Source organism: Puntigrus tetrazona, chromosome 6 (genome assembly GCF_018831695.1).
Source record: "Puntigrus tetrazona isolate hp1 chromosome 6, ASM1883169v1, whole genome shotgun sequence".
Lineage (NCBI taxonomy): Eukaryota > Metazoa > Chordata > Actinopteri > Cypriniformes > Cyprinidae > Puntigrus > Puntigrus tetrazona.
Window position 1 is genome coordinate 19,519,963 of NC_056704.1, and position 25,912 is coordinate 19,545,874.

General features: G+C 37.0%; 2 protein-coding genes across 3 annotated transcripts; both read left to right on the forward strand.

The window, feature by feature from the left end:
• The first annotated feature begins 328 nt into the window (after positions 1-328).
• c1ql4b (complement component 1, q subcomponent-like 4b) lies at positions 329-10,901 on the forward strand. Of its 2 annotated transcripts, XM_043241260.1 has the most exons (4): positions 329-811; positions 1,383-1,487; positions 2,284-2,939; positions 9,252-10,901. In XM_043241260.1, the coding sequence occupies exons 3-4, from the start codon at positions 2,397-2,399 to the stop codon at positions 9,429-9,431; spliced, it is 723 nt and encodes a 240-aa protein (XP_043097195.1). In that variant the 5' UTR covers positions 329-811; positions 1,383-1,487; positions 2,284-2,396; the 3' UTR covers positions 9,432-10,901. The 2 variants fall into 2 exon arrangements, with proteins under 2 accessions (XP_043097195.1, XP_043097196.1); XM_043241261.1 differs by lacking the exons at positions 329-811; positions 1,383-1,487 and having other exon boundaries at positions 2,084-2,939.
• Positions 10,902-12,371: 1,470 nt separating this feature from the next.
• On the forward strand, positions 12,372-25,912 carry smarcc2 (SWI/SNF related, matrix associated, actin dependent regulator of chromatin, subfamily c, member 2). The gene is made up of 26 exons (XM_043242690.1): positions 12,372-12,489; positions 13,798-13,917; positions 14,010-14,095; positions 14,788-14,869; positions 15,014-15,106; positions 15,935-16,004; positions 16,168-16,237; positions 16,312-16,387; positions 16,589-16,833; positions 16,973-17,097; positions 17,178-17,234; positions 17,554-17,591; positions 18,045-18,175; positions 18,300-18,371; positions 18,474-18,587; positions 18,699-18,852; positions 19,053-19,169; positions 19,290-19,352; positions 19,878-20,136; positions 20,310-20,471; positions 20,551-20,618; positions 20,946-21,066; positions 21,300-21,463; positions 21,548-21,682; positions 22,327-22,633; positions 23,210-25,912. Exons 1-26 carry the CDS (start codon positions 12,379-12,381, stop codon positions 23,272-23,274), a joined length of 3,105 nt encoding a protein of 1,034 aa, XP_043098625.1. The 5' UTR covers positions 12,372-12,378; the 3' UTR covers positions 23,275-25,912.

Below are 25,912 nucleotides of genomic sequence, written 5' to 3' on the forward strand. Positions count from 1 at the left end.
TAATTTACATTTTTTGTGTTATAATAACCAAATGAGCAAAACATTACATCATATACCTAGTAGCTTAATATTGGGTGATATATCATCATCCTGTACATGCTAAACTCGTCTAAATATGTAACAATTTAGCAGTATACACATTGTTAACGTGGCATTTCCCACACCCCCTATTTAGGCTAGTAGTTAAAGACAGCTAATTTACAGTCGGTCCTATATTTCTTGCTGCGACCATCCCTCACTCCTGCTAGTAGTGACAGCATACCAGTACAAGCTGACTTATTTTTATAAGTACTAATTGGGTAGACAGCAACCCTATTAGGATGCACATCTCCTCGGGAAATCGATTTCTTGATCTGCGGAGACTGGTGCGAGTGAGCGCGAGCGCGTAATTGTGCGGAGGGCGGGGGAGCGCGCGACAGACATCCCGCGGGTGGAAGCGCCTTTTCCTCACACAAATCGAACAAGTGAGAAACTGTTGCTTCTTGGCGATGTCTTAACAAAAAATATTGCCACATTCTACTTTTAATTAGTAATTTGGTCACTAAAGAATTTCGCAAGCGCCAGTAGTTATCCCTAAATAGAAGTAGCCTAAGCGTATTTAACTGTCTTGAAGAGGCAGAAAGGGTTGGAAAGAAGCAGCAAAGCAAAAAGGAGAAGACGGAAAATATTTCAATCTGACAACAGACACAGCAGAGTGACCGTTAAATAAAACCCCGAAGGCGCGAGATTCTCTGACATATTCTGAGCTGTTCGCGCACGAGAGAGGAGCTGCCGTGTCTCGCGGAGTTACCCGTCCATTTCAACTTATTAGGTAGGTAGAATTGTTTTACCGTGGTGAATTGTTTCTTCGAAATATTTTACAAACTTTTAATATAATTTTTCGACGATTTTGCTTTTAACTGGAATCAAATTGGGGTGTGAATCAGGAGACGTATTTGATTGGTTTACTGAGCAGGCTACATAGTACCGTTCAAAAGTTAATATGCGCATATATTGGCATTTGAATGTAAATGGACAAGACCTGGAAACAAGCGGGTGACACTACATCGATTGCTATCTCATTATTTCAATGGAGAAATCTGTTATTACTGATACTGTTTGTAGACACTTTGGAGACACGTTTTATCTGTGATGTAGTAACCTAGTGCAGGCTATCTGCAAACTCTGATGGCATGATTATAGTCTGTCAAATAACGCTGATTATTACTATAATACTATGAGAACATGCATGTTCATGACATTTTTACTGTTAAATGCGTAATACTGAAAGGAAATAAATAATATCTCAATAAGCATTAATGGATCTGTTGGAAGCTCTTAAAAGATGTGTCGTAAGTTATGCTATGTCCGTCTAATTTAGCTCTTTTTATATTTCAACTCAGTGAGAAACATGTCAAGATGCTAAAGGAGGTTGATCTTGGAACCTGAATATTATTCTGCCGAACTTTGATGAAGACCAGCGGGAACTGAAAATCACCCAGAGTGCTGTGAGCCTGATTTAAAATTATATCCTACCATCCATTTACCATCGGGCTAACAGGACGTTAACAAGCAAAGCGCTTATATGCGTCTGAAGGTTTAAGACTGTCAATGTAATATACAGCGTGGATTCTTGATGATAAATTTAAATCGCAGTCACAGCTTTCTTCTCCGTGAGGAGTGGCAGAGTTTGTTTAAATGCTGCAGTGGACATGGACTTTTCTGGGAATTCTCCAGAATGTTTCTTGAACTTCTCATGGAAAAATAAGCCACACGGTTGTCACTCGACCGATCTATAAGGAAACGCCACCACCAGACAGCAACCCCTGAGAAATACATCTCCAAATCACCTGATAGAATCTCCATCCACGGACGAACATTCTGAGACACCAAATCCCCCATGTTGCTTATATCAGACAAGTGATATATATTTATATGACAATATAAACCCACTGGATCATCCAGAATTGCTGTTTATATGGAGTGATAACTGGGGCCGGTGTGTGTCACTCAAGAGGTAGTGGTTAGTGGGCTGGTGGTTATGATTTTGAAGCAGTAAATGCAAGCAGAGGGGGAGAAAAAGCAGAAATTTTAACATTTAAAAGTCACTTTTTTTGTCACAGACGTCTTTTGTGACATTATTCCACGTAGCATATTTGATTTGTTTGTTGCTGACGTTGGATTTTTTTTATATATCGAAAAACAATTTATTTTTTGCACATTCCTCAGACACAAGCCACGTTTCTTCATACCTTACTCCTTTGTTAACTTTTCTATCTCACCTTAGCGCTTTTTCCTTCCCAGAGTTCATTCTGGCCGGGCCTGTTTCTTCTAAAGGGGAGGAGGACTTCCTCTCTATCGCTGCCTCGCGCCTCAGCCGCAGGAAGCGCGTTATTGGCGCAGCAGTGGGCGTGGCCATGGTGCTGGTGCTACTGGTCGCTATTCCGCTATTGGTCCACAGCACCAAATTGGGTGGGTCTGGAGGTGGAGGTACGCATTATGAGATGCTTGGAAGCTGCAAGATGGTCTGTGACTCTTTAACGCCCACCAATGAACTAACACCTGTTTCGCCTCCTCCTCCCGACACCCCTGGACGCAGAGGAGGAGGCAAGTCAGGTTTTCGTGGAAACCAAGGGCCAGCAGGCCCCCCGGGTCCACGTGGGCCACCTGGAGAACCAGGAAAGCCAGGTCCACCTGGACCTCCAGGTCCAGGCCCAGGGGGATACATCCCATCATTCTACAGCCCCAAAATTGCCTTCTATGCTGGTCTGCGCAAGCAACATGAGGGGAGCGAGATACTCAAGTTTGATGATGTGGTGACAAATGTAGGGAATTACTATGAGCCTACCACAGGCAAGTTCACCTGCCCTCTTCCTGGAATCTACTTCTTTACCTATCACGTGCTCATGAGGGGTGGAGATGGAACTAGCATGTGGGCTGACCTCAAGAAGAATGGACAGGTAGGAGATGTGACTGTGTGTGTGGGTACACAAAGACTGTCTGCCATTTATAAATTGAGAATGCCTTTTTAAACTCAAGTTCAAGACCTGAATTTATATTAAGGGAGCAAACAAGATTCAGAATTAGATTTTGAATGTATAAAAATATAATTTTAATTAATAAACAAATTTTAAAAACCTGTCATTGTAGTTTAACTGAAAAAGCAAAGTTTGTCAAGACAAAGTATGAACGTTGGCTTGACAAACCTTTGTTTGAAAGTTTTGAGTTGAACATGATTTAGATAAATAGATTATGTGTTTGAACTGACACTAATAACCGTATAAACTTTTATTAACTTTGTGGACAATGGTAAATGAAGACGTTTCCCAGAATCCCTGTGTTGAATAACAATCCAGTAAATTCCTTTCCTGTCATTCACAATTGTGTTCTTGTGGGCCGTGACCAAATTAATTCAACTCATAAATTGAAAGACAAACAGTTCTTCAACTCTTATGTTTGCACATCCCTGTTGAAGACAGGTTTGAAAAAAGTTGTTAGATTCCTGCTGTGCAATGAAAGAGTTTGCTAACTAAGTTTTTAGAGGTATTTTAACTAGACCAAGTCAGACGTGGATGAACTATAAAAAACAAGAGTGTGATTTGTCTGAAATATCAAACAAATATTAGATTCACCGGCAGGATTAAGGAATACATTTAACATTCAAATAGGATCCAGTAAGGCAGCTTCTCAATTATTCAGCAGTCATTTTCTCAGCCTATCACTTGAAGCCTTGCTTTAGATACCTAGAGTGGGGAAAAATAGGCAATGCGAACATATATATATATATATATATATATAGAGAGAGAGAGAGAGAGAGAGAGAGAGAGAGAGAGAGAGAGAGCGAGAGCGAGAGAGTTAAAAAGAGGATAGCATATCAAAATGGGTTCAAATTTGATTGAAGTCCATTTTAACCAATTAAACTTTTTTAATATACATTTTAAGAGTCAGAAAATGCAACAGGTAATCAGTTTCTGATGAAAAGAGGACAAACAAGCAAATGTTCACAAACAAGCAAATGTTCTTTCTTTGACTCTCTCTGGAGTGGAACGAAATGCAACAGCTGGAGACAGTCCTCACAGGACCCGTGGATTTAGAATAAATGAAAAAGTAAGGAGAGAAAAAAACTCTCCATCTGGTGAAACATGACACGGATCTGGGATTCAGGCGCTCTCAACTCAACCGCTCAGTTTTGATTTTTAGTAGTGGAACAGAAAGCAGGGATTATCCAAAGAGATATAAAAAATTCCCTTGGCAACATGTGTTTACATACACACTGTCTCTCTCTTTCTCACACTGACACACACACAGATTCCTGGAGCTTTTGGCCCTTTGTGACAGATATATCTGACAGGAAGTGATGAAAACCCTTTAATGAGTCTGTAGCAACCTGTCAGCTTCCCTTCAGCACACTTCCATTAACATGACATAACACCTGCCATTAATGCCCTTTGTCTGTTCATTAATGACCCAGCACAAAAGAAACTGATTGTGTATCCACAGCTTTGGCTCCAAAAAGTGTATCTGCGCAACAGTGGTGGAACTAGTTAAATGAACCTTCTTAGCTAAAATTATTGATTCAAATGCACAAGCTCTGCATGTGAAGCAAAAATCACTCAGTGGATTTGCATTTTAAACCAAAAACACACACCTCAAACTTGTGCTTGTTCAAAGCGATAACATCTAAAGCAGGTTATATTTCTGTCAAAAAAATTACTACATTAATATTAGAATAATAATACAGAGTGAACCAAAATACATTGAATAAACATTGACAAATCATTTTGAAATCTAATTTCAGAAACTGATACACAATGTCACTTTTTCAATTAAGTTTAAGGGCAAATTGGGACTCTTTTTGGCTGTAGCATCAGATCAAAATTTACCTAAACTGGTCTGATGAATAATTACAACACTAATACTGAAATACTAAATTTTGTACTGAATGCTGTTACTTGTTTTGTCTCATAGTGGAGCAGCATGTCTCTGATTCTCACATACTAAAAACATGTTATTGCTGAATATACAATAGCTCATGCGCTGCAGGCCAAATCCAGACTGCTCGGGATTCAACACAGCCTCCATTAACTGGAGGACGAGATGCGGAAAGTGAGAAGATGAGGAGAGTAAGCTTAGGCAGTGTACGGCATGCTGTACTGCATTTATTGTCATTCCAGTGATCTCCTCTTGTGTTAAATCATTCATGTCTTTAAGATGAGATTCCCTCTTTTCCACCTGGGCCATACACAAACACACACACACACACACACACACACAGAGCCACACTCTGCCAAATGTCTATCTCTGCCCTCATTAATTATCCCTCCCCTTAGCTAAATTATTTAACCCATCTCAAGGTCCTCTCAAAGCATTCTCACAAATATACACCTACATGAGTTTGGATTCACTCTTAAAGGGATAGTTCACTCAAAAATGACATTTCTGTCATCATTTACTCATGCTTATTACAAATGTCTGTAGAACACCAAAAACAAAAACACATTTTGGAGTGTTTGTGTCTGCAAAACCGACACTCAGTGGAGTCCAGTGTTGTTTTGGACCCCATTAACTTTTAATGTAAATAACCATACAGGGATTTAACATGAGGTGGGTAAGTAAATAATGAAAGACTTTTAATTTTCAAATAGAAGCTGTTGGAAAACATCTATGCACCACTGTAAAATAATAATTACCCTATATTTATTATAGCTTTTTTTAAAGAAAAAGCAAAGGTGAAACCTGAAAGTGTGAGCCCACCCAGATAGGCAGGGCGTGCGATGGGAGGTTGGCAAAATGGTGTGGGATGATAGAGAGATGAACGGAGGAGAGGAAGATGGATGGCTAATCAGAGGAGAGCCGACAGAGAGGTCGGGAGAAAGTGTTACTGCGAGGCCATAGACACAGACAGCATCAGATCAGTGTAAGTAAGATAGATGAGGAAAACGACAGAATGTGTGAGCGCATGTGTAAGTGAGAGACAGAACGAGAAAGGACTGCTGACCTCATTGCAGGTCATAGATTTGCACAAGCTGATACTACAAACACAGTCTATGATCTTCCATCCAGTACAGGTAGACTCCAACACATTTTGAGACAGGCCAAAATTTGCGGCCTGTAACTGCAGCGAGATTGTGGCAGTTAGTTTTATTTTTAGAGAACTCTGAATATTAATGTATTTGTGAAATGCCACTTATTAGTTGAGGTTTGGCTCCTCGTGGCAGGGATAGATTGCATGGGGCTGAATAAGAATCGAAAACAGCATCTTGAGGAGTGCAGCAGGGAGTGCAACGTCCACAAATTAATGTCACTCAAGTAGAATACCCAGCCAATTTGTTTCTCATTACAAATTCGATTAATTAATTCAGTAATTGATTCTTGGCTATGTAAACATGTCTCTTCTCATCCCACTGTACGACTAGCTTTTACTTTGAGTTCAGCTTTAGCACTTCACCTCCTCCCTGTCTCTTTCGAAAATCTCTCCCTCTCCGTGGTCTCGTCAGAGTAACACGGCACTAATTAAGGTGTGATGCAGAGAAGTTGTTAGAAAAGCCTCGAACATCCTGTCAATTACACAGCAGCTAATGAGTTTACATCCTCCAATTAATTAATTAATATAGTTAATGAGGTAATCCCACAGTACCTTGACAGGTTTTTGCAGCTGTTGCAATAGATACTTGCACACCCCTTTTCCCTGTTTACGCATCTGCGCCTTTTCTGTGTGTGGTTTTCTTCTTTTGTATCTCTAGCTCTCATTTCCTGTGCTTTCACTGCCCTTTGCATGGACAAAAGGTCAGTTTGGTACAAACTCTTTGAGATTACGTCAGTGTTTGTGAGGAGGCCCATTCAAGGAGAGGACATACAGTACAAAATGCACATGAAACCTGCATCGCTCAAGGTACTTAGATTCTCAAGTATAGTCATTAAAGGACATGCTGAGAAACACACACCTGGAGCCTTTAACCTTGAGGAGGGACTGTAAAAAGACAGAACAGCAATGGTATGCTGCCATTACGGAAATACTGGTAAAAATGTTTCTGGCAAATAATACGGCATATTCATATCATTCTTTTCATTCATTCTTGTTTGATTCTAATTGATGCTCTTGCTGAAAATGAAAGACAGAGATTTATAACGGCCAAAAAAGAAAAACTGCTTGGCTTATTCGTGTCCACCTTAGATTATGTCATAAAACTGATCCCTCTCAGGTCCATTTTTCCCCATACAAGCTTATTTTCAGAACAATACATATTAGTAAAATTAAAAGACCTTGCAACAGATAAGTGAAGCGCTACTTCAAGTAAAATCAGTCATACAGGGAGCCCTGCAGTCATATAACCAATTAGCCTCTTAAATGTTACTCAGAAACAGGGGATTTGTATGAATACAAAATTACAGGAGATAAATGCTTCATTCATGAATTCATAAATCACAGTGTTAACCTTTAGCAATGGAGAACATGATATATTTTGAGGTTACAGACTGTGGTAAAGCTACATGCCCTCTGTGTATGCAAGAGGACTGACATTCCAATTTTATTTTTTTATTTGTTTATAAGATATTTAAAAATAAATTTGAAAGCAGCAGAAAGCCCTGTGCCATGTGTAGTTTATTTTATTGGCGTTCATAAAAGTCAAATAAAATAAATTACGTCTACAACCAAATAAAATAAATTAAGTTCACCGCCAATAATTTGTGTGTATTTCTGTATTATTTTCAATTCTTACAATTGGATGTTTTTCTGAGCGTGGGCTATTTGGTTCTTGGATTTATTTAACAAACATTTTTGCATTATCGTCACGCTGTTTCTGTCAGAAGCTGTCTCTATAGTTTAAACCGAAGACCTGCTATTTAATCTGATAACGGGTCGTTGAAATCACTGGGGGGAAACAACACAATGCACATGCTAGATAGTCTCTTTATTTCTCCCTTTCTCTCTCTCTTACACACACACACACACGCACACACACACCAGTTAATACTTGGTGACTCCATTTGACCGGTGGTCGGTACGAGGCTTTGTTTATTGTGATACAGTGGAGTTATTGAGGAGTGGGCCCCATTAGGAGCAACAGCCGAGCCACTGCGCCGGGCAATTACCGAGCCAGCGAGGCCCCGACGCAGCCCCAGGCCTCCCGCGGGAGCTGCCACCTCGCGCCGTTAATCAATCCGATTTAGACTGGACAGGGACACGCGCCAACACGAGACGCGCAGTGGAGACACGCGCGTGACCTGCATTTTATTACGATTCCAGCAGAAAAAGATGGATAGATGGTGCAAGGAATGAACAGATACGGGGGAAGAGGTGCTGGGAAAAGAAAGATGAGGGGAAGACAGGGATAATTAATGAGTAGATGTGAGAAGAATTAGGCGCAACTCAGGAAAATGTCGATCACTTGGAGACGCGACTGAAATACATTTGTAAAACATTATTTTTCACAAGTACAAAGTGTTTTATGGTTAATGTAGAATTTAAAAAAAGATAAATATTTTATAGATTATTCATATATAATTTGTTGGTAGCGGACATTGGATGGTAAGCAGTGAGAATGAAATACATTTAAGCTAAACCCATTAATTATACACAGGACTGGAAGCATTAATTATACTTTGATTCTTACATAAGATCATGTATTAATTAGCAGTGCAAAAAATCGGCTTTGGTTCAAGCTGTATAGACATTAATCAGTGTTTAGATTTAAATTGTTAGAGACAGATGTGTTTATTTTAATACTGATTTTCAAAAAAAATTTAATTTCTTTTTTTTGTTACTCCTCCCTATCTTGTGTTTTTTTTATAGCCTGGTTGATATGACTGCAAGTAATTTAATATCGCTAAAGCTTGATATATGCAAAAAGAAGTGGTATTGTATTATATGAGTTCAACACATTTGAACATTGTTACATTGTTGTGATTAACAGCTTTTCCAAGGTATTACACACCACACACGTGCAACACACAGATCAATAAGCCTTATTCCCTTGGACCTTGGTCTGTCTTGGTCTTTTGTTCTCTCTCCGTTCTGTGTCTCCCATAACCTACTAAAAGAGGAGATGAGAAATCATAAGACATGGGGAAAGACCGTTTGTTAGAGAGCAAAATGTTCCAGTGAGGTGAAAGGATTTAAAAGCATCTGCATACTGGCAACAGTTAGAATCAGACAGATATAACATTTTAAATGATTATTCACTGAACACTTACTCTTTCTCTCTGGGTTATTTTAATGTACTCTTCCTTTTAATAAACATTAAAACCATTTTTTCTTTCTCATCTCTCAGGTGAGGGCCAGTGCAATTGCTCAGGACGCCGATCAGAATTATGACTACGCCTCTAACAGTGTGATCCTGCATTTAGATGTGGGAGATGAAGTCTGCGTGCAGCTGGATGGCGGCAAAGTGCATGGAGGAAACACCAACAAATACAGCACATTCAGCGGCTTTCTCATCTACCCCGATTAACAAATACACCAAATATACAAAAATATAAATATACGATCACATATTTAACACCATCACATCAGACCGAGTAATAGACAACAACAATCTGATACAAGCGATACAACATGATATAACCTCAAGAGAAAAAAAAAATTCAAATTAACCTTCAGTTACCCGTTTTATTTAAAACAGCATATTTAAAGAGAAAAATATATGCTGGCACTTAATTTTGTCCACTGGCAATTGACTTGACTCTACTTCCATAAAAAAATTTGTTTTACGCATAAGCCTCAGTAAATTTAAATTCAAGTGAGAAAAAAGTATTATGACAACGAGCATTCTCTAACAAACAACAACAACCAAAAAAAGAATGGCAAAATAAATACTAATTTAAAAAAAGTAAAAACAGTGTAACTACCTGCAAAAATGGTTCTTGATAAGAAAATACTATTTGGCTTATTTTAAGCTTATTTTGGAGATGATGCAAATTATTAGAATTGGATTGAAGGATTATGTGTAGACAAACTTATTCTTTAAAATAATGGTCACAGATTAATTTAACACAATAACACAATGAAATCGAAATAAGAAAGTAAATATGATTTATTCAGATTTGATTTGACACTTGGTATTGACTTGTATTGCTAACAGCCATCTTGGTCTGATCACGGTGTATTTGCTACCTTTAATGCAATTCCCTTTGAGAAACTTGAGAAATATGTAGAATGGGTCTTTGTTGTTTTTAATTTTGTTTTTTTTTTTGAGCCCACCAATGGTGAGCAAAATATGAATTAGAATTTTTTTAATGTAAATTCCCTAAATCACAGTGTCAGGCTCTTTTCCAATTAACACCATTACAATATGTTGTGTGCAATGCTCATCCATTAGGGTAAAAAGAGAACTACCTGCAATCATCTTCTTGTATTTTACTAGATTACCATTCTCCCTCTGCACCATATGTATGTATGTGCATAACTTGGAAAAGACTGTATGCATATCACGGCATGGAAACTGTATGTTTTAGCCTTTATGTCTACTAAGTATGTACACAGTGTTTATACTGGAGGAACTTTGAGATTATTGTGAAATTATAAATTATAATTATACCTCTCTGTAATGCCACAAAACATTCTTTAGGATTGGTTAGTGGACTAAACATTTAAAGTGACCTGATCCATCTGTAATCTGAAGACATCCAGTTTATCTGTGTGGGTGTGTGTGTGTGTGTGTGTGTGTGTGTGTGTGTGTGTGTGCGCGAGTGCATGTGCGTGTGCGCGTGTGTATGTGTGTGTGCATGTATCAGCAATGTATGTGATACACATGTGTGTCCATATCAGTATAAAGTGTAAGAAAATTTGCTTCTAAATATTTGACTTGTAGATTGATTGCTGTTGTAAAGCCTTGCAGTTGTGTAATTAATCATTATTATAGACTTTTATTCTGGCATGTTAAAGACTACATGCTGTAAATAAAAAAATAAAAATAAACAAATTCGTGCCCATCTTTCTTTCAACTTGCCTACCATTTTTAATTAAAGCTGGACATTTAATATTTTGATGGTTTATATTAATGTGCATGTTATACTCTCTTGTATTTTTATTTGTATTTTTATTCGTTTTTCAGTCTTGTTTTTCTTATAAGGCAAGCAGGCACACTGCAAAGTTTGGTTAAGTGTGTGTATTTGAACAGCCTGAAGGCATGAAGGCCAGGCAATCTAGTCAGCTAACCAACATATAATCAATATATGCCTCCCTCAATATTAAAATGAACTACAGAGCTTTCATAAAAAGAACATGTAAGGTATAAAAACTGTTAAAATACATTGAAATCAAGAACAAAACTAGCTCTTAATGAAAAAAACAAGCTCTCTATGCATTTCTCAAACACACCACTAATTAGTCAGGAAGCCATTGACAGTGTTGATTACTATTCACTGTGCCTCACACACACTACCAGACGCAGACACATTTCCTTGGTAATGAGGGGAGATAGATGGCTGGGCATCCTTTGAAGGACAATAGTTAAAAGGTCAAAGAGATTGGCTAGACAGCAACACCAACACCCTCTAAAAGCATGATAACTCTGACAGAAACAAGGTTAGGAAGGAGAAAGTTTCACTCTTTGTCAATCTACACTTACATTGCAGGTTTTCAGAAGTCAAATTTCTCGTTTACACAGTCAGACTTCATTTGAGAAACAATGAAGGGTGAAAGATTCTCACAAACACATCCTCTAATAGACATTAACTTTTTACAATAAGCAACTTTACGACAGAGAGTCAGTCAGACAGATAGACTCTCAGATAGATAGATAGATAGATAGATGTTTTTAAAGTATGTATGTTATCATAGCAAATGCAGCAATTTATAAAAACATTGAACATAAGAAAAATTATAAGACATGGTGTTGATACTTAAGCATGTTAACTGCCTATTAAACGTACAGAATATAGGTGACTGCCGAAAAACTAGCCCTAGGCAGTTTACAAAACAATTTACTTTAGACAACAACTCCACCTATTGGATACTTTTAGGTATTGGTATCTTCTGCAAAAACTAGACCTGGACTTGAAGAGTTAGGGATGCTAAGTGCATCCAGTCAGTCTAACAACTGGTGCAAAGTATTTATGGTTGAGCATTGAAAAGATGATTTGGGTGATCTGCCGTTCCAGTTTTAAGGCAATTGTTAGATGGCTTTCAAGTTTACTAAAATATGAGGACTACAAAAATCTATTGTGCAAAGCTCAACGTGATTTCACTATTTGAGGAGGGGGATGGGATGCCGGGAAGACACTGGCCATCTTTGTGCGCCATTTTGGCTCAGTTTTTTTCAAACTGCAATGGATGCGCAAGCCTATAATTTGACCCAGAATGGAGGTCGTTTCCTTTCCATCTACTTTCGACTTTTCAAGCAAAAAACAAATGACCGCCAGGGGGCGGTGGGTGGCAAAACTTTCGAGCAGACAAAGATGGCGGTACGGAAGAAAGACGGCGGCCCGAATGTAAAATATTTCGAAGCGTCTGATACCGTCTCGCAGTTCGACAATGTCCGGGTTTGGCTGGGCAAGAATTATAAAAAGGTACCATTCGTTTATTTGTAACCGAAGCGAACGGTCATTGAGATATTTGTGCAGGAAAGGGCAGACTCGAGGCGGGTAGGCAGAAAGGAGAGGGGAGGGCAGGAAAGGAGATGGGGAGAAATCCAGCTGTTTAAAATCCACAGTCTGACGCGTCTCAGACAATAGAAGATGCTGGATGCGCGTCTTGAGAAAAGTCTTAAGACGTACCCAAGAATTGGCTTTATCTAAAATATCTGACGTCGTTTTCACATCTCTGGATAGTCATTTGACCTTATCTAATAGGTTTTAATGAATGGCCTTTCTCTTTTATACGAGGAAAGGCCAGCTCGTGTAACGGGGCTGCGGTACTGGCAGCGCAAGTGCGTGAATCCAGATGTGCTGCCAAAACCGCCTCGCGCGCCGTGTATGTAAAAACAGGCATGTGCTACAGACGGTGATAAATTCACAGTCGGATGTGAAGAATAATTTTTTTTTCTCTATTCAGTTGCAACAATTTGCCAGTGGGAAGTACTTGATACACTGAAACAATGTGTGGTTTAAACCGGCTTTAGCGTGCAACAAAGTCTAATTTCCCGCTAATGAAACACCTCAATTAGCATATGCATGGGATAGTCAAAGTGTTTCATATCTGATGTAAAAGAAAGGAACTTGTTTTAATATAGTGCAGTTAATGAAATAATCCCAATTTTAATAAACGTATATCATTTACATTTACGGAATTGCCGCTGCTTAAATAGCCTAATATAAAAATAAAAGGTTATGAATAAAGAAGCATTAAATAAATGAATGAAAAATGAAAATAGAAATAGAAATCTTCACCTACATGTGCTATATGTGCTGTCATGACAAAACACAGGACCGAAGCTGTAGACTACAGCATTCCTTTCACTTTTATGTAATTTAAAAGAACTGATTTGAGGTTTTAAAATGTCACGTGATGTTGATTGTAATAAATGCAGATGTAGCATGTCTCTATTAGTGGTCCAGCAATACTGTGGCCTGTGAATTAATTTTTTTATTTTTTATTTTTTGGGATTAGTTGCCTGGTAAAATAATTTTTGCATTTGTGTTTTTTTCTAAATTTCATATATTACATTATCAACAAATTTGAGTGAAAGTCTTAATTAACATGAATTTAAGCACCACTGTATACGTAATACTTTAAAAGTAAAACAAAAATGGAATGGTCGCACAATTTACAAAAAAAAAAAACATTGATTAATAGTATTAACATGGTGCTTTGTGTTTGTGTGTGTGTGTGTGTTTTATTCTAGTGTCTAGCATCTAAAACCTTCTGTTTCTTTCTAGTATATTCAAGCAGAGCCCCCCACCAATAAATCCTTGTCAAGTCTGGTGGTTCAGCTGCTTCAGTTTCAGGAGGAAGTGTTTGGCCGGCATGTCAGCAACCCTCCCCTCACTAAACTGCCGGTATTCACACAAGACTTCTTTCGTCGTAGTATTGAATGCGTTAATGTGATCAGCATTGTAGAGTGCTGATGAAGCTCTCTTCTCATCCTTAGATGAAGTGTTTTTTGGATTTCAAATCCGGAGGAGCTCTGTGTCATATTCTGGCTGCTGCCTACAAGTTCAAGAGTGATCAAGGATGGTAGTAGTCCTCTCTTACCCTCCTTCACTTTTCTTTATTATTTAATTATCAATATAAATACATTATATGAATGTAGTTTGATTTAGATGGTAACTATATATATATATATATAAATGTAACAATATACAATATGTAATTTTTTTTATAGGTATAGATAGATTTAGATAGATAGGTATAGATTTAGATGTAATTTCTATCAAGCTAAATTTATATGTATAGTGTTATATACGTATTTCCAAAGCAGCTTTATATTGTTATACTGTTATGTCTGTAATGCATTAGTGCTTTACCATATAGCAAGTTTAAACATTTTACTACTCTGAATAGGCTATTACTTAAAATTAATGGAAAATATTAACAAAAATATTCTAGAAGAACTGTAAAAATAATTTTTCATTATGTGCACTATTTAAGTATGTGTTCATTTATTATGTACGTTTGCCATTCATTTGAGTGGCCTAATCCGCTGTTGTATAATTTCTCTGACACTTAACCTTATGACACACTTGCCAGAAGAGTTGTGATTCTCCTCTCTCGTGGTGTGAATTGGTCCTTATGCTCCTGAATACATTTCACATGACATTTTTGCTAGTGTTTCAATCCTGTGATGTTAGCGGTAAAGTGTTCATTCAGTGATTACAGACCAAAAATCTAATTAATACTCATTAGTTGTTTGTTTCTGTATCCATCAGGAGGAGGTTTGACTTCCAGAATCCTTCGAGAATGGACCGCAATGTTGAAATGTTCATGACTATAGAAAAGTCTTTGGTACAGGTGTGTATCGAACACACAATTTCTGGCACACACACAGTCACTCAGACAGAGGAACATAGTTCCTGATAACTGATATAGTTGGCATTTATTAATATGTACGTGTGTGAGAAGAAATATTGAATAATGATGTTTTTCTCTTTGTAGAATAACTGTTTGTCCCGACCTGTGATTTACCTGAGTTCAGAGATCGAGCCCAAACTACTGGGAAAACTGAAGGACATTATCAAACGACACCAGGTACATCCCAGAACTATTAGTACATAGTTAGTGTTAGTGTGTGTGTGTGTGTGTGTGTGTGTGTGTATGTGTGAGTGCTGTCAAACAATTAATCTTGATTAATCACATCCAAGATACGTTTTTTGATTACATACACAGTATACTGTTTATATTTATAATGTATAAATATACACACATATTTATATTTGGGAAAGTATTATATTTATGTTGTGAATATATGTAAATATATATATATATATATATATATATATATATATATATATATATATATATATATATATATATATATATATATGTAATGAATACTAATTAATAATAATTAAATGCTGACTAATGTACACCTGCTTATATTTGCATCAATTGTACATCTGTTTACATTAGCACTGTTTACTTTCTGTATCATTAATTCATTCATAAGTGTTCATTCTTGTATGTATGTGTGTACTTATGTGAGAGCAGAAAGTTTTGTTGTACAGCTGTACAATGAAAATAAAAGCTATTCTATTCTAAATTATATGAATATTATATTCACATGTAAATATGTTCAAAATATATACTGCATATATGTATTTATATATACATAATAAATATACACAGTACACACATATGTGAACAAACTTTCATATGTATGTATATATATATATATATATATATATATATATATATATATATATGTGTGTGTGTGTGTGTGTGTGTATATATACATATATAATACATATATATTTTTTCAAATGTCAACGAGAGTACTAAATATGTATTAAATATTTGATATATCGCTCAGTTTTGTATGTAATACCGCATTTCTTTGAAATGTATGTGTGTTTGTAGGGGTCTGTGACTGAAGATAAGCTGTCCAGCTCTCATGTAGTGATCCCTATTCCTGCTAGTCTGGAGGACGGTACGCTCTGTTGTGTTTTTTTGTAGTGTGCAAATATATTCACATACATGTGTAGGGTACAGGAGGGTTAAAAACAAAGGTAAATTTGTGCTTCCTATGGTAAAAAAGAAACAACAAATGGTTTTCGGTAGTAACGTAATTGTCATGTGTGTGCGCTTTTCAGAAGAGTGGGTTCGTCCTGTAATGAAGAGAGACAAACAGATGCTGCTACACTGGGGCTACTGGCCTGATAGGTGAGCTCACACACACACACAGAGTTCAGATGTGTATGTGAATGCAGGATTAATGTGTTGTGTTCATGATGCAGTTATGACACATGGATCTCAGCCAGTGAGGTGGAGGCTGCTGTGGAGGATCCGCCCACTGCTGAGAAACCCAGGAAGGTTAGTAACCCCCCCTTACCTCTCTCCATCTGTCCCCGATCCTTTACCTCTCTTCTTCTTTGTCTCTTTTGTCTTGCACATGCTCTCTCTGTCTTTCGGTTTTTATTATTTATTTATTTTTTAAATAAAACTAATTAGCAAATAGTTATCTGAGAAATGCAGCCATTTATCACCTGACTGGAAGCGTGTGTATGTGTGTAGGTCCATGCCAAGTGGATTCTGGACCTAGATCAGTTTAACGAGTGGATGAATGAGGAAGACTATGAGGTGGGAGAAGGAGGGCCGAGGAGGAAGAGAATTTCAGCAAAGACCCTCACAGATGAAGTGAGCGCTCCAGATGAAAGGAGGGATAAAAAACCCAGCAGTGCCAAAAAAAGGAAGCGCTCCCCATCTCCATCTCCTACACCTCCTCCACAAGAGAGCAAGAAGAAAAACACCAAGAAAGGGTATTCGTATTACTGCATATTAAACTTCTGAAATTAGTTTCAGAAATTATTTATTTTAAGTTATCTTTTTTACATTTTAAATGTGAACTTCTCACTGTATCTCTGTGTGTGTGTGTGTTTTGTGTTTGTTTGGTTTCAGGCCCACTACTCCCTACACTAAGTCCAAACGAGGACAGAGAGAGGAAGAACAGGAAGATTTGACGAAAGATTTAGATGAACCCTCACCTGTGCCTGCAGTGGAGGAAGCAACACTACCTAAAACAGGTACGTTCACACACATCTGTTTTATGTAGTTACGTAGATGTAGTCTAGATTGCGTGTAATCATGATATTTGTGTGTGTAGTGACTAAGAAGGACTCAGATTCTACTCCAGTGAAAGGAGGCACTATGACTGACCTGGGTATGTGTCTGCAGTAGCGTCTGTCTCTAACACACCTGCCATTTTAACTAACCAAAAGCTGAAGTGTGTGCTTTTCTGTGTCATTAATGGCATCAAGTGTAATAGCAAAAATAGAGGATGTCATCAAACAGGAATATCAGCCTCTGAATGGGTACTTACAGCTGTCTGTGCACAGAAGAGCAGCGATAGGAGGAAGTATTTTAATATAAAAAGCACACACTTCACCTTCCTGTGCTAATTAACACTGTTTTTTTTTTCTTGTATCATAAAGTATAAGTGTATGTGCAAAATAACTCTGTTCTTCTGCTATCACACCTAGATGAGCAAGAAGATGAATCAATGGAGACTGTAGGGAAGGTATAGCAGCAATTATACAAATCAAATTTCACAGTATTTCTGCTCACAAAAAAATAGATGGATGCTGGATGATTGTAATACGCCTTGCAGCTTTTAATAAGATTTATTTGAACTAGTTTATATAATGGGATTTGTATTCATTTTTAAAAGTACATTTATTTAGATAATACATTGCAATTTTTTTGTTAGTTTATTATTAATGAATTACTTTTTTTCTTACATAAATTATAGTGTCTTAAAAAGTGGGAAAGAAAATATTAATGTAAACATTTTTTAAAATGTTACGATTTGACTGGTGACCTTAACATAGTAGCATTTTGTTTAACATATTTAAATTGATCAGATTTAAACACACAGAAAAATTTCAACAACATGAAAAATATAACTAACAAACGAGATTAAACTGTGAATTTCAGGAGCAGTTTTAATGGTTAGCTATGTGTTTGTTTGTAGGAGGAAGAAGAAGGTTCTCCGAGTGTGAAAGGAGAACCGGTGAAGGGTTCAGACCTTCATGAGGATAATGTCACTGAACAGACCCATCATATCATTATCCCTAGCTATGCTGCTTGGTTTGACTATAACAGGTACTGTGACTACACACAACTTTAATGCGTATTCTAAATGCAAAAATCAAGCATTTAAACAGGAAGTGATTGTTTTGTCATGAGAGAAAAATCTAGAGCCACAACCTGTTTCTGTCTCTTTTAGTGTCCACGCTATAGAGCGCAGGGCACTGCCTGAGTTTTTCAATGGGAAAAACAAATCAAAGACTCCTGAAATGTAAGAAAATCTGTAAGACTAATTTTAACTTAAATATGTCCGGCATCTTCATTGATTAGCTTTAACCGCTCTGTTTCTTCTTTACACTTTGCTGTGTTACAGTTATCTGGCATACCGTAACTTCATGATCGACACATACAGACTGAACCCACAGGAGTACTTGACCTCCACAGCCTGCCGTAGGAACCTGGCTGGAGATGTTTGTGCCATTATGAGGTCCGGGGTGGAAAAAGAAATCTCAAAAATGCTTATATGTTTAAGTTGTATATGCATTTTTCTTTTCAACTTTGATGCATTTTGAGTTTGAATGTTTATGTGTGTGAACAGGGTCCATGCATTCCTGGAACAGTGGGGCTTGATTAACTATCAGGTGGATTCAGAGAGTCGGCCCACTCCCATGGGACCTCCACCCACCTCACACTTTCATGTGCTGGCAGATACTCCATCAAGTCTGGTACCACTACAGCCTAAAGCATCCCAGGTAAAGTGCATCTATTCCTGCTACAGGTGTGTAGTTATTAACTAGGAAAAAGTTAAATAAAACATTTTAATTTAATTGAAAGCCGTGTTTTTTGTAAATTTCAGTCCCTGGCATTCTGAGTCATCGTTCCGAATAAGTAACATTTTTGTTTTATATTCACTTTGTTGGTTATCTAAGCTATTTGTTATTCTTGCCCCTAGACTTCATCCTCTCAACAGATGCTGTCATTCCCGGACAAAGTAAAGGACAAACCAGCTGACTTGCAGAACTTTGGGTTGAGGACAGATGTGTACAGTAAGAAGAGTGGCCCAGCTAAAGTAAGAGCCGCTCATCACATATAGGGCAGAGAGAACATGATAGTATTTTGAGATATGAAGTATAAAGAGGATTCTAAGCACTATGAGAAAGATTAAGGACTCCCATCTATCTTACCACAGACTAAAAATGCTGCCAGTGCCACTCGGGAGTGGACAGATCAGGAGACGCTGCTACTTCTAGAGGTAATGCATATAAAATGTTTAATTATTATTTTTTAAATTTTATAATATTTACTATTTAAATATACTACTGTTCAAAAGTTTGGCAGTTTTTTAAAAGAGGTCTTTTATGCTCCCTAACTTACGGTAATTTAATCCAAAAATACAGTCAAACCATAATATTGTGAAGTAATATTCTAAATTAAAATAATGTTTCTGTGAAAATATATTTTAAAATGCACCTTATTGCTGTGATGGCAAAGCGTAGTTTCAGCAACCATTTCTCCAGTGTCATAATTCTTCAGAAATATGAAATATACTGTTCAAATTTGGTGTTATTATAAATATTTATATTTATTATAGTTTGCAAAAGATTAGTATTTTTGTAAAAACTGTTAAATGTTTTAGGACTCTTTGACAAATAAAGTCTTTGTCAGTTTTTTATCTGTTTAGTAGTCCCTGGAAAGTAGACATTGAAAAAAGTTGTACTGATCTCAAACTTTTGAACAGTAGTGTAAACTTGATTTAACGATTCTTATTTGTTCTCAGGGTCTAGAGATGTATAAAGATGACTGGAATAAAGTATCGGAGCATGTAGGAAGCCGCACGCAGGATGAGTGCATCCTACACTTTCTGCGTTTACCGATAGAAGACCCCTACCTGGAGGACAGCTCCTCCTCCCTGGGCCCTCTGGCCTATCAGCCAATTCCGTTCAGTCAGGCGGGGAATCCTGTCATGAGCACTGTGGCATTCCTGGCCTCTGTGGTTGACCCTCGAGTGGCTTCCGCTGCAGCTAAATCAGCACTTGGTGAGAAATTACGATATTAAAGTAATAGTTTGCACACAAATAAAAATCTGCTTCTAATTATTCTTCAAATGACCATTTCTGTATACAACAATTGTAAGAGATGGGGGATATCTATCTCCAAGACTTAGTTTTTTATTGTTGTTTTTTTGAACATGAACGTATTTCTTTCTCAGAGGAGTTTTCTCGAATGAAGGAGGAGGTCCCGGCTGCGTTGGTGGAGGCTCATGTGCGTCGAGTGGAGGAGGCGGCCAGAGCAAGTGGGAGGCCAGACCCTCTCTACGGCCTGGAGGGCAGCGGTATCGCAGGAACCGGTCTTGAAGATTCTGACAAACCCTGTAAATGAGTACAATTTTTACTTGTTTGGAGCCTTTTGGAGCAAAGTAAGAAAGGAAATAACTGTATGTTTGTTTTCAGCTGAGGATGGAAGTGAAGAGAATAAGAGCAGTGATGGCCAATCTAGCCAGGATAAAAGAGAAAATAAGGTAACTGCGTAACAGAAATTAAAAATATATATATAAATAGATGTTCCATTGTTTTTGGACGAAGGCTGCATTCATTTGATGAGAAATACAGTTAAATATTGTTTAATATTATTACAATTTGAAACATTACAAGAGCCATTACTCCAGTTTTCAGTGTCACACAATCCTTTAGAATATTTTGTGTTATGCTGTTTTTTGGTGTTCAGGAAACATTTCTTATTATTATCAATGTTGAAAATCAGTTGTGATGTTTTGTGCTTTGTGGAGATTTCTTTGTATTTTCCTAATATTAACACATGCAGAACTCCTATGTCTATGAAATATTAGGAGAGCAAAGACGGAGCCACTGAGGAGGAAGAAAAACAAGGAGAGAACGGCAAGAAAGAGGAAGAGAGAGTGAGAGAAGGGGAGACGGAGAGAGAGACTGAGAAAACAGAACCAGAAATGGGTGTGTTACAGCAATAAAATGCATGTGTCACATAAAAATAAAAAATATATTACTTAGAAGAAGACACCAAATACATTTTAAATGTTAAGATTAAAAGATTCAGATATACAAATGCATTATTTAACTGCAGTACAAAAAAAAGCACATACCACTATGTGTGTTATTTTCATTAGCAGTTAAAGTTACAAAATGCAGAGGTAAAGTTACTTACTTGAACTCTTTGATCTCTGCAGCCGATGGCGAGAAGGAGAAAGACCGGAAGGAGGGATCAGAAGAGGGTCAGAGGGATGGAGAGAGTGAGGGAGAGAAGAAAGCAAAAGTGGAAAGAGATGTAGGAGAGGGAAACTTGGCCACCGCCGCTGCTTCTGCACTTGCTGCTGCTGCCGTGAAAGCTAAGGTGTGTGAAAAGGTGACATTATAGTGAGAAAACAAACAACTTTCCTGCAAATTAAACACTGAACGCTGTATTCTTTCCTTTTAGCACTTGGCAGCAGTAGAGGAAAGGAAGATCAAGTCTCTGGTGGCTCTGCTGGTAGAGACCCAGATGAAGAAACTAGAGATCAAACTCAGACACTTTGAAGAGCTGGAAACCATCATGGACAGAGAGAGAGAGGCAGTAAGTCAACACAGAGAATTCATAATTATTTTAAATCAATATCAATTTACATTCAGCGTTTTGTCAAGTTCATTTAATTGTAGTTTTGTATATCTGTTGCCTTAACAGGAACCGTTCAGTTTTTATTTAAAAAAATAATATGATTTTCTTGCTTTCATATATTTGATTTCATATATTTCTTAATTATTTCTAGTAAAAATGTAAACATTCTTAAAACAGGAATTAGAATGATGTAATATTTATGATCAAATAATTGTTAATGAATTACATTTATTTGCATTTACGCTTTTGTAAAGCATTAACCTTTATTTTAAAACATTTATAGATATATATTTAAAATTTGGGACATAGGGTTAGGAAAAACTAAGTGAAAATGTTATCCAAAAAACGTTTTAATTTTGAAATAAAATGAATGTTATTTTATGGATGATTTGACATTTTTACAGAAAATTAGAAAAGAATATTAATAAGGAAAATAATGTTTATGCATTGTGGAACACAAAATCATTGACCAGGGGCTTTGTATGTCCAAAATCAATAGGATTTTCTCAAAGTCATTATTCATTGAAACTGAATTAGTGTTTTTAGGAAAACTGTTCCTTTAACTGAAAATGAATCTGCATATATGTATATTGTGTTTGTAGCTGGAGTATCAGAGGCAGCAGCTTCTTGCTGATCGTCAGTCGTTTCATATGGAGCAGCTGAAGTATGCAGAGATGAGAGCTCGACAGCAACACTTCCAGCAGATCCAACACCAGCACCATAGCAACCAGCCTGCCAATCAGTCTGGCAGTACCCCATCTGTAACCCACCAGCCTGTCGCTAACGCCTCTGCCCCGCCCCCAACACAAAGCCCCGCCTCCGTGACTACCCCTAATGCCCACAGTGAGGCTCCACCACCCGCATCTCACAGTTCTCCTCCCACCAACGCACAGACTGGATCAGCGCATGGTAATGACATGGAAACATACACCTGTAAACACACACTAAAAGTAATCTAACATCAATAGCATTATCTGATTATATTATCTAAAATGTATAATGGATCATGACTACAATTTTTGTCATGTAATGCAGCCATCTATGCAGCTCTGTATTTATTTTTTCTCTTTTTTATGTAAAAAAGTAACTGTAGAAATGACTTTAATATGCTTGTTTGGTGCTGATTAACAATGTTGAAAACAGCTGGGCCGCTTAATTATTTGTGGAAATGGTGATACAAAAATATTGCTGACTAGAAATCTTTTGAACAGTTGGCTATTTGCTCTTGATTCAATTTAAATATTTACAGAACGATCATCATGAAATCTGTTCACAGTTCAGTGTGATTCAGTGCTTTTGCCACGAACTGAAATAGCTCAAATCTGTTTACTAAAATCAGACTCGCATTAGAGTTTGTTTGTTTTTGTTTTTTTCACATTAATATTTTTGTATTATTTATATTAATATTAATTTGTAATGCAATTTTGGCATATTTGGCTAATAGATTTTTTTGTCTGTCTTTTTTTTTTATTATTATTATTTCAGAATCCAGCACTCCGCTACCAGGGGATTCTCTCTTTCCAAACGCCCCTGTGCCTCCAACACAGTAAAAGAAATGGTGAGATTTAAAGGGGATCAATGATTCCAGAGAAGAAAATGAAGGAAATTAGATAGAAAGCAAAAGATACAGAGATAAAGGGAGCGGTGTCTTCTTTTTTTGTCACTTGCATCATTTTTGGGAGAAAATGATATAAATGAATTCTTGCCAGCATCTTTGAACGTGACGTTATTCAAAATAAATAGCTAAAGCTAAACACAGATAACTTTTAAACTGACTGAGAAATAAAACAGAAAAAAGACCTTTGGTTTGGACTTTTGGAAAGGTCTTAAACCCAAATCCCGGTTAATACCCAACAAAAGCACTCTTGACCCAAACAGGCTCAATATACCCTTGTCCGTCCTCCAGTTTCAGTAACATCTCTTAACTTTGAGCCGAACTACAGGATCCAAGATACCTGTGATCTGCACTCCAGAAGCATCTCAATGTACTTTAGGTACTCAAATGGAAACAAAAGAAAACCAAGAACAAATTGCACTTTTAGAATGTTTCCTGAATCTTACGTTTTGGAGGGATGAAGCATAAAGTCAAAATTAGCCCTGACTTAATGTTTTCTTTTAACAACATTCTTTTTATCACTTAATTTGTTTCATAGAAGCACTCGAGTAAGTCCGAAGAGAAACTTGACTTTGTTATCGTTACTTTGTATGCGTGCGTGTGAATGTCGGTTTTGCTTTTGGGACAATGTGAAAGCTTCAGTGGTTTGGCCTGTTTTTATGTACAATTAGATTTTAGCATGATTAAAAAAAAAAGAGGCAACTAATTTTTTACTTTGTCTCTGACAACATGTACTGTAAACCTGGAAGTCATCAATAATTGATGTTTGCATGTTATATTTTGGGTATGTGTGCACGTCATTGCCACAAAATATCATAAGTTACTCTAGCAGGTGAAATTAGCTGTTTCATCCTCATCTCATTGCAGTGCTTGAATGCTTAAATATCGGAGTGTATGATTAATCGACAGTGACAAAATAATGGGAAATGCAGCAAGGAATCATATTGGTTCCTTAATTCAAATGGAGTTGAATCAGTCGTTTTAGTGAGATCATATCGCACATTTTAGTAATCAGTGTTCATGCAAGAACTGATGTTTCAGTTCAGATTGTTAACCCTTGTGTGTCAATTTTAAAAAGCTACACAGAGGCCCTCAGAGGACAAAAAATGTCCAGGTCATAAAAATATCATATAGTAATATTTTTTTCTGCTTTCACTGACTGGCTAATTTTCCAGCATCTATCCCAATCATAAATCATAGTCATTTTCAGGATTTTAACCCTTATAATTCTATTTGTTTACATAATGCCATCGGTGAAAAAGAAAATATATTTTATATGAAGTAAACAGTATTGATTATTACAGTATTGGATCACAGTTGTTATGTTTACTAAAACTAAAATCATTTTAAATATGGCTCTTTTAATAAGTATCGATGGGGATATTTTCGTCCTTTAGATCCTGAGTATAACTCATTTTTAATCCTAGAGTATATATTTCTGAATGAAATTGAGGGCAAAATATTTCATTGACAATAATTCTTTTTGACATATTACAACATTTTAGTTGTTTGCATTAACACAGCCAAAATGGTCAAAAATGATGGTAAAGACTTAAATGTCTTTAAGGACACACAAGGGTTAAAGAATGTGTTGTGTGTGTGTGTGTGTCTGTGTGTATGGGTGTTTTAGTAACAGGCCAAACCCACAGAAAGTATTTACGACATGAAGGAAAACCGTTTTGTTTTACAAATTAGTGGCAACTACCTGAGTAGAACCAAGGGAGTTTAAAGTTACGTTTGCAGCTGTGGTCTGTGTATCTCATATCTTCATATTGTAACTGTCCTATTTTTGTATTTTTATATGTTTCTTTACACTATTACGAATGATGTAATGCTGTTATCATATTATACATGTCTGTAACGTTTCCTTCTCTTTCTGACTGTGGATGTTGTCGTATTATTGACATGTTCATGTGAAAGTGTCAGTCGCTTTATACGATGAAGCTGGACTCTTTGTATGTGTGTGTGTGTGTGTGTGTGTGTGTGTGTGTGTGTGTGTGTGTGTGGTGTGCATGCACTCTTTGATTTGCCACACATCTTTTTGTTTGTACGTATGTATGTTTTATTTTAACCTACATTAATTTGCCATGTTTCCAGACTACAAATGCTATAGTAGTGATGGATGTAAAATCTGCCAATACCAGAACTCATACACTCCCGCTGTGATAGTCCCGCAGTTTACATCCTCACACATATATGTGAATGCACAGGTATGCAGTAGTCCAACATGCAGTATTACTGACAGAACAGATTCACATCAACCTCACAGTTTTGCACGACTCATAACCAGTGTTGAAAATGTCAATCGATCAGTTTGATCAGCTCTTTGGTCTTTTTTACATTGTAGTGGTATAAGTAGTTGTCGTTTTTTTTTTTTTTTTTTACATTTTGCATTTTGTTTATCCTTTTTTTTTTTTTTTTTAATGGTGAAAGCTGGTAACCATTGCATTGAGGTGTGTGTGAATGTTTGAAGATGTAGCAGGAGCTGTCTAGCACCTGTTTGACCATGAATGGATCAATTTTGGTTTCAAAAGTACTGAATGGTTCTGCACAATAAAAGACATCATCAGTGA